General features: G+C 39.1%; 1 protein-coding gene across 7 annotated transcripts in view; it reads right to left on the minus strand.

Annotated features, from left to right (window-relative positions):
* The window catches only part of Ano4 (anoctamin 4), a 401,446-nt gene that overhangs the window by 40,130 nt on the left and 348,343 nt on the right, over positions 1 to 12,973 (minus strand). For all 7 annotated transcript variants that reach the window (XM_031349070.1, XM_031349069.1, XM_031349068.1 and 4 more), the window contains 3 exons: positions 7,301 to 7,383; positions 4,399 to 4,539; positions 2,105 to 2,269 (listed from right to left, as the gene is read on the minus strand). In XM_031349070.1, coding sequence (XP_031204930.1) covers positions 2,105 to 2,269; positions 4,399 to 4,539; positions 7,301 to 7,383 — 389 coding nt within the window. The remainder of the gene's footprint in view (positions 1 to 2,104; positions 2,270 to 4,398; positions 4,540 to 7,300; positions 7,384 to 12,973) is intronic.

Genomic DNA, 12,973 nt, shown 5'->3' on the forward strand with positions numbered 1-12,973 from the left:
TTCACACTGCACCTAAAATAAAAAATATATCCTGAGAAGGAACCCTCTGGCTAACACACCTTAGTTTAAATGTGTGGACATTGTGGTTCAGATGAATTTTTGTTAGGAAATGTGTCAATAGGTTTATGGCTTAGCTCTTATCACACAATGGGTGTTGTGTAATGTCAGCAACTAGATATTTTGCCCACTCCATATACCCTCTTTTTTGTGTATTCACACACATAAATACATATAAATACCACCTGTTGGGTCTGTTTTGTTCATGACACCTAAAATGTATCCTGGTTCTTATAGCAGAATTCTGTTCCTTTGTCTTTAAAAATATCTTAGTCCATTTCTAAAGATGTTAGCATTTCAACATGATGAGTCATACTTAAATGCAATTCATATGAGCATGAGCAGAACAACAATTACTTGGACATCTAATTCTTGCCTGACACTGCTTAGCACATACATTACCTTGATTATTTCCTACTACAAACCTCTAAGGTCAGTATTTTTATGTCCATCTGACCTCAAACCCTACCCTTGTTAGCTATTATTTTTCTGTTGTACAAATGTCAATAATTTACTGAATGCCAGCAATGTGTCATGTGCTGCTCCTGACATGAGGGCATAGCTTCAGTAAAAATAAGCCGAAGCCAGAAAGGGCCATGCTCTTACAGAACTACAGACTGTGAAGAAGATAGTAAATGAAGTCAGGAGTATAACAGAGGCTTAGAAATGAAAGGTACAGAGAAAAATAAAGCAGACATGGAAGCAGGGGATCTTCAGAGGACAGGAGCAAGGTGCAATTTGAAATCCAGTGATGGGAAGCTTTTATTAAGAAGTAATAATTGAACAAAGAGCAAAAGAAAGTGAGAGGGTGCAGTGTGTAGACCCTGGGGAAGCAAAGGGCAGGGAGGGTGTTCTGGGGAGACCTAACAGAGAGAAGATATGAGCACATTCATTTTTACTTTGAGCAAGAGGAAAGCCATGGACCCATAAACCTTTAGAGGAGTTACATGACTGACCTACATGAGACATGTTCCATGTTGTTTCACCATTGAGCCAAGATTGAAGTGAGCTGACCTAGAGGCTAGGAAGCCAGTTTCAAAGCCACAGAGATAACTCAGGTAAGAGGTGCTGGAGGCTTGGCTCCGGGGGATGTGTGAAAAGTGGTTACATTCTGCCTTTGAATTTTGACTCTCATGTCTCAGTCGTGCTGAAACTACAGATGCGTGACACCATACCTACATGTGAATGGTGTGGAAGACAGATGTATGAAGGCTAATACTAGCTTTCTTTTAGTTTGAACAGCTAAGAGGGAAGCTATGGGAGGAACTGATCTTTAAGGGAAGATGGGGAGTTGTATTTGAAAGAAGAACGGAGAAGCAGGACCTTGAAAATTGGCTCAGTAGATAAAGGCACTTACATCTAAGCCTAATTATCTTAGACACATCCCTGGTTTCCACATAGTTGAAGAAAATAGCCATCTCCTCGAAGTGGTCCACTGATTTTCACATGCATACTATATTGTGCATGTGCATACGTGTGCACACACACATAAATAAATAAGCAAGTTAATAAAAGCATTAAAATGAAAGCATTGGAGATTGCCTAGTAGGCAGTTTCACATGTAAATCTGAGGTTCAGAGGAGAGACCCGGCCTGAAATGTGTACTAGCAAGAAGTCTGAACTCAACATGAACAGTATCTATTACTCTGACCTTTTCCTTATGTGACTATTTCAGAGGTTGCTTTGGGCACTCTCTGCTCTCCCTTATTCTGAATGAAGAGGGATGGGCACCAATGCTGCTGAGCTACCTTACAGATTCTGAGCTGGATTTTCTAAATGTACTCTTAAAATTTCACTAAGGAGAAAACTCAGTGTTGTCTGATGTCTTATGTTTATGACTAAACAAGGGAAATGAGTTCCGAGGAGGTCTCTGCCTTGTGCAGAGAGTCCTGGGGCCTAGATTTGAGTCAAGTCTTTTAAATACCCAGACCTACACATCAGGCTATCCGCGCTTCATCACAGACCCTCTGCCTTGACTGTCTCTTTAGAAACAGAAGAGCGTCCCAGCAGGCCATGAGTTCCCCACTTTGGCTTGTCTCTCACTTACCACGTTCAGCAGCATAATGATACAAAAGTTGATGCATACTGCAGTCCCTGTAGTTGCAACCTGAGAGTTATTCCTGATTAATGCCCACTTAAAGGCAGCGAAAGTGCTCACAGTCACCACCCGGTAAATGACGATCCCAAACACGGCAGCGATCACCACGCAGATCTGGAAGGAAGATGAAACAAACCCAGTGAGACCTTAGGGCCAGGTTTCAGGAGAAAACCCAGTGGTGGTTTTGCTGCTTCCAGACTGTTGCCGCGAGAATGCACTTTTCATCCTGGAGAATACTTTCTCTGGGTTTTCTGATCAAATACAAGAGAACCACAGTGATTGACAGCTAAAGATCTGCCCAAGGGCGGGAGTAACACTTTTTAAAGCAGAATGATAGAGTGATAAGACTAACACATATTAGTTATAGAAGTCTTGACATGCTCCTGATTATAACAGTTTGTTTCCTATTCTTATTATTCTAGGACATAAGTAAGGACCTCCTTGTGTTCTGCAAGGCTCCTTACAGACCCACAAGACACCATTTCTCTACTCTCTGGGGACCGTGGGCATTTCCTTTCTTGTAAAAATATTTATTTATTTACTTATTTATTATTTGGTGTGTGTGCATGCACACATATGCACTCATGGGCATGAATGTTATGGTATATGTAAGCAGGTCAGAGGACAACATATAGGTCAGTTCTCTCCTTCCACCATGTGGAGTCCAGGTATCAAACTCAGGTTGTTGAGCTTGGTAAGCACCTTTATCTACTGAGACATCATGCCAACCCACAACTCTTGTTGTTTCAAATGAGTTAAGCATTCTTAATCTTCAAGATTATTTCCTTTGTTTATAACACTGACAAACCCTACCCAATGAGTACACGAGTGTGCACGCACACACACACACACACACACACACACACACACACACACACACACCTGCACACAGCCCAGAGAACTCTCCCCAACCCTCTTCTCAGCCAGTGAACCACTGAGAACTGAACCTTTCCAGAGCACTAGCCCATTCATGTTGCTGCTAGAGTATGGTGTATGCACTAATTGGGTGCATTCTCTTTGAGGATGCTACTTATCATTTCTAACAATCTGTTTCATTGCTGCCAATTTCCCCCACTAAGAAAGTAAAGCCCAGATGGCAGGGACAGTATCTGTCTACTCCTGCTATGTGTTGTTGAATAAACTAACTATATAATAGACATGTAATATCTTACTATTAGATGCATACACAGACTGAAGCATCTCTTGTTGAAGATTCATGATGCTTGGGAATAGTGTATGCTCGCTATCTATCGCTCTATAAATAATAGAATCTGACACTCTAAACGTTTTTTGAACGTTTACTCTGTGATTACTAATAGAGACCATGGCCCATTTAATTATTTAAAGCTGGATTTTAAATCCAGTTCCCACAGTAATCTCTATTGATTTCCTTACAGTTTTCTTTTGTATAAGCTTTGTTTTCTGCTTACTTCTGGTGTGAATTACACAGAAAACCTGGAATATGAGCCTCAGCTAAGACTGGTCAGAATGATAGTAACATAGTAATAGTTGAACAAGTATTTTAATCCTCGAGTTATTGATAGGTAGAGAGACAAAGTCTACACTGAAGGTTATATACATGGTAGAAATTTGACACTAGAGTAACCTAGTAGATTAATGTCAAAGGACAGGGCATGGCTGTGCTACTAGTCAATAGTGTGACTTCACTACAGCCTCAATCTCCTGTCTGCAGAGTCTGTGTCTGTAGAACAGGAAAACCTAATCTATATGTCTAGATCTTATGAGATATAAACCAGTAAATATAAAGGTGCACGCAGAAAGCAAAGCATGCACAGTTGCTTACAGCTGTCATCTGAAGAAGGCTCTGGGCTTGAGTCTTCCTGCTATCTGCTTCTTCTTTCAACTCTGTATCTCTTCACTGGCTTTGCCCTATATACCGTCTCAAGTGTTTGTTCCTTACAATAGAGCACAGTGGGACAAGGCAGGAGGGGCGAGGAGACTTATGAGCAGACCCCGGTGATCCCTTAACCTTTTGGAATCTTAGCTTCTGTCACGTGGCAATAATGATACCATTTCTGACCAGCAAATGCAGCAATGAAGATTAAACAGTGTACTATTTTAAAGTGTTTTAATAACTGTGCAAGTAACCTGGAGGCATGATTACTGTTGCTACAATAAGGCTTTGTACCTTATAAATCTTGAGATTTTTTATTGGTTATTTTATTTTATTACATTTCAAATGTTGCTCTCCACTAAAGATATTATAAAGAAAAGTTTCAAACCATGAAGAATATTCCTGATGCAGAAACGATAAGTCTGCTGCATTTATCAGTAAATGCTTGATAAGGTTCTGGCTTTCCCGAAATGGGATTCATCCGCTCTTTCTTGGAATACTTGGCCTCAAACTGGGGTCGTATTTCTTCCTGAAAGACAAGCAGACACATCCTTATATGCTGGAGATGAACATTAGGAATGATTCTTCTTATCCCATCATCAAATGGAGTCCATAGCTACCATATCAATCAGCCAGTCGATGAAGTGGACTTGGAGACACAGGCTTAAACATTTGGAAATTGATCACTTGAAGAATAACCATTAACATGGTGATCAACATTCATTATCATCAAAACCGATGTAATTTAGACCAACAGTTACAGGTTTCTGTTACCATACTAAACTCTGCCTGAAGAAGCAGTGATATTCCAAACGGACCACCTGTGCTATGCTTAACTGTTTTAGAACAGCTAATAAATTGTCATGTTTATTACCAGGGAAGGACATGGACAGTTGAGCAAAGAAGTCTTCTGTATAGACAAATGCTTAAAATCTATTTTTTTATTTACAAAGTACCATTCTTAGCTTTCTTTTTAAAACCTAAAATAGTGTTTAAATGACTTATTCATTTTTATTTTACATGCATTGGTGTTCTGCCTGCATGCATGTCTCTGTGAAGGTGCCAGATCCCCTGGAACCAGAATTATAGACAGCTGTGAGCTGTCATGTGGGTGCTGGGAATCAAACCTGAGTCCTCTGGCAGAGCAGCCAGTACTCTTCACCCCTGAGCCATCTCTCCAGCCCTAGTTTTAGTTTTTGTGTGCCTAGGTTTAGGTAACTAAAATCCATGATGAATTTATATTTTAATACACCCTTTGGGAGGTGTTCACCTTTAACTAATAGATACTAAATGCATTCTTAATTGTCTAAATGTCTTCCAAATGCAGCTGTGGAAGGCTCCTTCAATCTCAAGCCAAGCTGAGGTTTTTGATTTGTTTCATTGAGCCTTATCCCAGGGTGACTACTTGGCAACTAAAAGGCAATTATGGGATTAGGAAAAGATAATCAGCAAGAGAACACACTAGAGTGCTTCTGGTTAATTAAGAACATACTCTACTCGAGTAAACTAGAAAAGGATGGAAAATGAGCAAAACTGTGTAGGGTGGAGATTAAGTCCATGTGGACAGAGTACTCTGTTGAAGACAGAATGCGAAGGAGACAGAAGGGAATTCTGGAGAATGGAGAATGGTCCTAGTTTGAGACTAGCCATGCTCTATAGGGAGACAACAGTTCCAAATATGCTTGGCTTCTTCTACTCTATTTCAGGCACTGTAATTTGAGGATACAGAGAGCTACTGGCTCTTCTGTTTCCTTGGGAAACTCTCATTTTCTCAGGATACAGATATAAGGGCTGCTACCCACAGACTCCTTGTTGGCCTAGACAAAACAATGATTTCCAAACTCAGAAAACCATTCTCTGAAGAATGTTTATGAAATGTAAGACTGAATGTCTTTCAAAATAATAAGAATTACTGAAAGATTCTAATGTCATGTATGAAAATTCCTTGTTGTACATCTTAAATAGACACAACACACACATACTCACAATACATGCAAAACAACAAAGAAACAAACAAACCACAAAAAACAATAAAAATCCTAAGCCAAAAAAATAAATGAGCCCTGTACTTTTGTGGGAATAAGATGAAAACCTGTTGAAATGATCTCTCTTGTCAAGCCAAACATGGGGCCAACATTTTCATAATAGATGTTTCTAAAAGCCTCATGTTAATATAAAGAAACACACACGTCTCTCTAGGAAAGAAAATACCTATAGTAGATGTAAGAAGATGGTACTTTTTTTTTTTTTTAGTTTATATGATTCCCAAGCCTAGCAAGGCTCTTATGACTTGGGACTTATAAGAGCTAAGAGAATATAAGGGTAAGGAAACATGGTTGAGGCCCAGATTAAGTAGGGTCAAACAGATGGATGTGGTAACCAAATTTTGCATGAACAAATGGGTCAAGAAAAGACAATCAGAATTGGGCACAAATTAGTAAAGCACATAATATATTGACCTAGAAGGGGGAACAGGGACAAAAGTTGTTGGGGAAAGTACCAACAAAGTAGATTTCAAAGAACTAAGCTTGCCCTCTTTGGCACTTGGTCTCCAGCTGACCTCACACATATCCACACCACCAACGATGCTACCTGGAATGGCTTCTCCTCAGAATTTAGCCCTTGATGCAATTCTGAGCTTTTGCATAGCTGGAGTTGCGGTGGATCTGGCTCATAGAAACAGTTCCTACAGTAATTCTCTAAGAAGGGGTGTTTCATGTGCCAAGCAATAGTAGATAAACAAGTGCCTTCTACCAAGGTATAGAGAATGAATGGTAGGTAAGGATTGTCCTCCCAATTCTACCTATTAGAGGAATATCTTGTGATTCATGGAACTCGAATTCTCTAGTGTGTCAGAATGGAGCTTGAGCACAGGGGTTTGACAGAGTATTGCCAAATGACACTGGACTTCTTCACCCACCCCTCCCTATGGTAAAGCTTCATTATGTAAGTAACCCAGGCTGGCCTTGACTTGAGTTCCTCCTGGCTCAACATCCCAGATGTTAGGGTCATTGGCATGTCACCCAGATCTTCCTTATACAACTTAAAACTCCTTTCAAAGACAGGTATTGAAAATGCACTCTGCGTAGCTTGACTTCCATCATCCAGGGCAGGGTGACAACCCAAGGGCTGCAATTTTCGTGACCTGTGCTGTGAGATGACACTCTGAGGTAAGGGATGCTGGCATGGCCTGTGACATGAGATTCTGTGACATAAGTGACACAGACATGGCCCGAGATATAAGATACTCTCAGCTAAGTGACACTCTGAGGTGAGTGACTGACACAGACCTCCTCTTCTTCCCAGTCAATCAGATCCCAGTCATAAGCGATCACTGCTCGGCGTCTCTTCCAGAATTCCAGGAAAACGGTGGCTGAAACAGAGAACAGAGGTAGTTTCAAACAAAAAGCCATATCGTTTCAATGGGTAATGAAGGCAATACAGACAACGGCAGTTGTTTGGATCCCCTTCCCCTTTAAATCAGAATTTCCAACTCAACACCATTTAATAAAAAAAAATTAAAAATTCTGAGAATTACTAAACATGAGTATAATGAAAATTAGAAATTTTTGCCTAGAATTAAATTAAGATGTCTTGCAGCTGAGGCAGAATAGATTTAACAGAGGCAAAGCCCTTGGGATAAATAATACAGGAAAATTAACCAACTTCTTGTCTACCACTATGATATTTATTTTTTAAATATACAAGGCAACCAGGAGCAGAAAAACAAAACCTAAACTCTGCCTACCTTTGATGGACAGTAAATTTCTTACTCCCAAATCTTCTTCAGAGATAAGTATACAAAACATCTTAACCATATATATATTCATATATATATTTTCATTTAATATAAATATCTTAGCTGTGCATGGTGGTGCATGGCATTAATCCCACCACAGAGGAGAGGAGGCAGAGGCAGGAGAATCTGTGAGTTTGAAGCCACTCTGGTCTACATAGTGAATTCTAGGACAGCTAATACTATATAGAGAAATCCTGTGTCACAAATAAAATATGATACAAATTCTTTTGTTATAAGGATGTTAAAGTGTGATGGAAGAACATGTAGTTATAGCTCTTGAATGGTTTTTCCATCAACATCATCAAAATAATGACAATGTTTAAAACTTAACTACACTTCTCTTTTGTCTGGCAAAATTTATGACGGCCACTCCCACTATTCTACTGAATAGGCGTCATGGCAAGGATTACCAACCATTTTCTGAGATACTTTCTTGGTGCACAGCAAAAAATTGTTGCTGGGAACATGTTACCTAACTACACTTCATAGGGTAGGTCTGTCCACACTGGACTGGAATGATCACTTCCAGAAGAGAAAAATTATGTCTTTCTAGGAAACAGAATGATGTTAGATCTTTGCATTAGAATGGTCTAGACTTATTTACCTGAATGTAGACATTTTATCCTGGGGAAAAGAAATAAGTTTCATGAAGTTGCTGGGACACTGCTTTGATGGCAAGAAGATGTAGCTGCCTGTATTTTATTTCCCTTCTAGATCTTAAACAATCTCAAGCTATATACCTAAAACTTTATTAATTTTACTTATATAATTTTACTTATGAAAGAGGTTTTTATGTTTTTCTCCCTGTTTTTTTTACCCTTATCCCTACTTTGTACTATTACCTAATCTTCCCACAGTGAGGTTCACATGAGGTATTAACCTCAATTCCAAATAGCAATCTTTTTATGACATTGACACACTAGGAAAATATGAGACATCTCTTTTCTTGGCATAGGTAGAAATAGGGGTAGGGTCTATGTAGATTGATATTCAAATATAGTAATCTCCTCTTGTCTGTGGGGCATACATTCCAACACCTCTACAGATGCCTGAAATTGTGTATGGTACCAATGTGTGAGTAATCTATTTTTTTTCTTTTTTTTATATTTGGTCTTGCTATAGATATTAGCAACCCTAACACTTACTATTTATGTCCTTATTAAACAGAGAATTTCCATATTTTTATTTCAGAAAACATTTTACAATAACTCTCTGACATATACACATGAACAACATTGGTATTCTTGAGCTTCAGGTTCATTATTAAGATTATTCCTAAGGAAAGCAACTTCAACAAAAGCCCTGTGACACTGTGACAGTTGATCTGACACTGAGATGGCATCTCACAGTGACTAGTAGATGGGTAGCGTATACAATGTGGATACTCTGGATGGAGTTGGCACAATCCATATCCTTGAAGATGGAGGTGGGCTGTGTAAGATTTCATCATGTAGTTCAGAACAATATACAACTTAAAACATAACTTATTTCTGAAAATATATATTTAATATTATTAGTTCATGGTTGACCAGAGTAACTGAAATAGAAAGCAAACAAATAGAACCAAACAAATGACACCTAAGGCACTATTGTGCCAGAACACTTTTTAGATTAGTATCATATACAGTTGAGAAAAAAGACATAGGAAGCTCATAAAGGACACTCAATGATCAGGATATACACCACACTATTTTCTCAAGTAGAACAGTCACTGTCAATTTCAAACAAATTTGCAACAGGCTGTTTCAATTTTTACCAAAGCCATTTATTACATTTATTTATTGAAATTAGACAGGGTCATAGTCCATATTATCATAAATAACTAGCTTCATTTTGGGATTGAAAACTTAGAAAGCAGATGCATCTTTCCCAGGCTTCTTGTGCACCCTATCCTGGAGACGAAGAGAGAGGATGGAGCCACTTAACTGGAGGAACCTAATCATTCATTAAATGGATCCCACTGAAGGTCAGCTGTTGGGGTTTGTGGATGATGGCAGCTGACTTGTACTTCTTTCTAGAAAATACAGCCAAGGGTTACCATTCTACAAACAGGAAGAAAGAACCCACGAACTGGCTCCCATCTCGCTAAAGCATTCGAGATGCTCAGCAGAAAAAGTCTCCTCTTAGAGTCTCTCTTAAGCTCCATGCTGTACTTCTTAACCAACACACACCTACAAAATGACAGAGTCAAAATATGGTCCTGATGTGTCACTGGTATTTTAATTACTAGGTTATACTTTAATTCAAACCAAAATTGCATTTCTATTGAAATGAAAAGAAAAAAAGACCCTAAAAGAAAAAAAGTCTAGTTTTCCAATTATTTTTGCAGTACTATGCTGAAATAGTTATAAGTATAAAGGGATTATGTTCCAGGGCTATAGGTTCAGTGGGTGAATTTGGCACTTACTTGTATCCTCCATGCAGGAGGGTTTTTTTCCTAATTTTCTTATAGGGGGACTAGAAAAACACTCTTACTTATTCTAAAAGCTGCAGGGATACAATGCTACATTTTCCCCTACTGATAACATAATTGGTTTTGAAAGGCCCAATTTGACTCTATATCTCTAAAATGTCTGTTCAGGAATACCAAGAGAGAAATTATGCTGACTGCTAGAAAATAAATGTAAAATATATTTGAAAAATTAAAAACACTTAAAGATCTTATTATGTAACTCCCCCTCAGCTTGTCAAAAGCTTGTGTTCCACTTATTTGAATAAAAACAAGGATAAAGTCTTGATAAAGTGGGCAGTGTGCACGGAAAGGAATAGGGGGTGCCTATTTCAGAATGAGGACCTAGCCTCTGATGACTCAAAGCAATGTCAGAAACCTACTTAAGATCATTTTCTTGCTAAATTTTGGGACACAGCTTGGTTGGTGGGGGTTCCTGTTTTGTAAGTATGAGGTTCTGGATTTGATTCCCAGGGCTAAACTATTAAAAATATTCATTCTATTTTTCTAGGAAATATAGAATGGGTTACTTCACCTATACAACCAACTTTTCCACCTATACTAATGTCTTTTTAAAAGTGAAATTAGTAATATTCACAGATTTCATTTTTACCAGTCCTTTGTTACTCTCTGAGATGGTTTGTCTGGACAAGATGTGGGGAACTAGAACAGTATGTGTCTCCCAAGATGTGAGAAACAGAGACATGAGGCCAAGTCAGAGCTTAACTTGTAAAGTCCACATACACGCACAATGTAATCTAGCTAAGGTTCACAAACTCACGGCTAAGAAGGGAACAGAGTACAAAACAGAAGAGAGAGAACAAAATCACTTAATATGGAGCTGGGGATAGGAACAAAGGAGGTCTGTATACATCAGGTGAGGTGGCACATACTTCTCCATTCCCACTGCCTGTATTACAGAAAATGGCTCACAATTTTCAAGAGAAAAAAAAAATCTTCATGCAAACCATATCAGCATCCAAATAACAATATTAAATATTGTTATCAAAGAACCCCAACAGCATATCTTTATAGTTTACTAATTTACAACATCTAAAACAGGCTGGTGTAATAATGCAAATGACAAACCTACTGTGATGTGTCAAAATGGGGTAACTTTAGAGTCCAGGAAGTGAGGAAGGCAGACATATTTTTAATAAGATGTCTTACTAGATTGACACCTTATTCAGTGGCACCAGAATCTTTGAGATGAATATATGAATTTACATGCAAGATGGAGGATTTGAAACTCACAGGGGGACCAAAGGCCAGAGAGGACAATTTGTTAAAGTCTGATCTGCCCTAAAATACTCTAAAAATATCCTGATTGAAATCCAGTGTCTAGGGTGTTTTATGCAATAGGCACAAATGCTGCTGATTAATCAAACTGAAAGAAACAGCCCTCAAGAACCACCCCCTCCTTCCATTCATGTAACAATTATTAACTCCATTAATTTTAAGTAGCAAATGATTTGCTAGATGTAGTGATTTCCATGCTTAAATGACACATGACAGTCCATTTGGTTTGAAAGCATCCTGACATAGGGATTCTTGAGAGCCACTTAAAAATATTCTCTGTCCCAGACGCATTTTAACATTCTGTATCATACATTGATGTTGGGAAAGTTTGGAAGAGAGTACTGTCTCTCCATGTCCAATTAGCTCTGGGAATGCCGACATCATTTCTGAGCTGGTAGCTGAGAAATCCTACTGACAATAGTTCCCACCCCCTGCCCCCATCACCCCCCCCAACCCCACCCCCAGTAACTACAGTTACACGGGGCCTGTTGAATGTGTGCTTCTTTCTTGTAAAATGAGGCCAACCTGCCATGGCTTAGAGACCTTCACTTTCATGCTTGGGGGCTTAACTACTCAAATACAATAAAATAACAATTGTCTGCATGGCTATAAGGCAGTGAGGAACTGTGACAATCAAGAGAGAAATGAATAAAGAGTACTCAGGGCTGCTGAATCAGCTCATATCTTAGAGTCACTGGGACACTGTTCAGGAAAGGAGGACCAGGATAATGTGTCAGGGAGATGGACATTGACGTGAGGTATTATCTAGGAAGGGCCACATTAGGAGGATCTGAGTAAAAATAGTGGTTTTTTTGGACATGATGGGAGCAGTACACAGATGGATGAATGGCAGCTTTGGTTACCTATACAAGACCTGCACAAGATCAAGCTGGTCAATGCTCTAGCATGGAGGGAGATGGGGCTTAACATGCCCCCCCACCCCTTACCAAGAAGCTATTGATGGTTTCTGGGAAAGAGAGACAATTTCCTTTAAGAGTGTGACCTCTCCTAGGCCATCCAGTGCTAGTGGACAACAACAAATCCATGAGTATATATGGGCAGCTCAAAGCGGGCTTAATGGACAGAGAGTTCTTTTTAATTTTTTTAAAAATTTTAAATTTTTTATTAATGTATTTTTTATTATATATTTTCTTTATTTACATTTCAAATGATATCCCCTTTCCCAGTTTCCCCTCCAAAAAAAAAAAAAAAAAAACCCTATCCCCTTCCCCCTCCCCCAGCTCACTAACCCACTCTCTCTAGCTTCCTGGACCTTGTATTTCCCTACACTGGGGCATAGAACCTTCACAGGACCAAGGACCTCTCCTCCCATTGATGACCGACTAGCCCATCCTCTGCTACATATGCAGCTGGAGCCATGTGTACTCTTTGGTTGGTGGTTTAGTCCCTGGGAGC

Source organism: Mastomys coucha, unplaced genomic scaffold, assembly GCF_008632895.1.
Source record: "Mastomys coucha isolate ucsf_1 unplaced genomic scaffold, UCSF_Mcou_1 pScaffold4, whole genome shotgun sequence".
Classification (NCBI taxonomy): domain Eukaryota; kingdom Metazoa; phylum Chordata; class Mammalia; order Rodentia; family Muridae; genus Mastomys; species Mastomys coucha.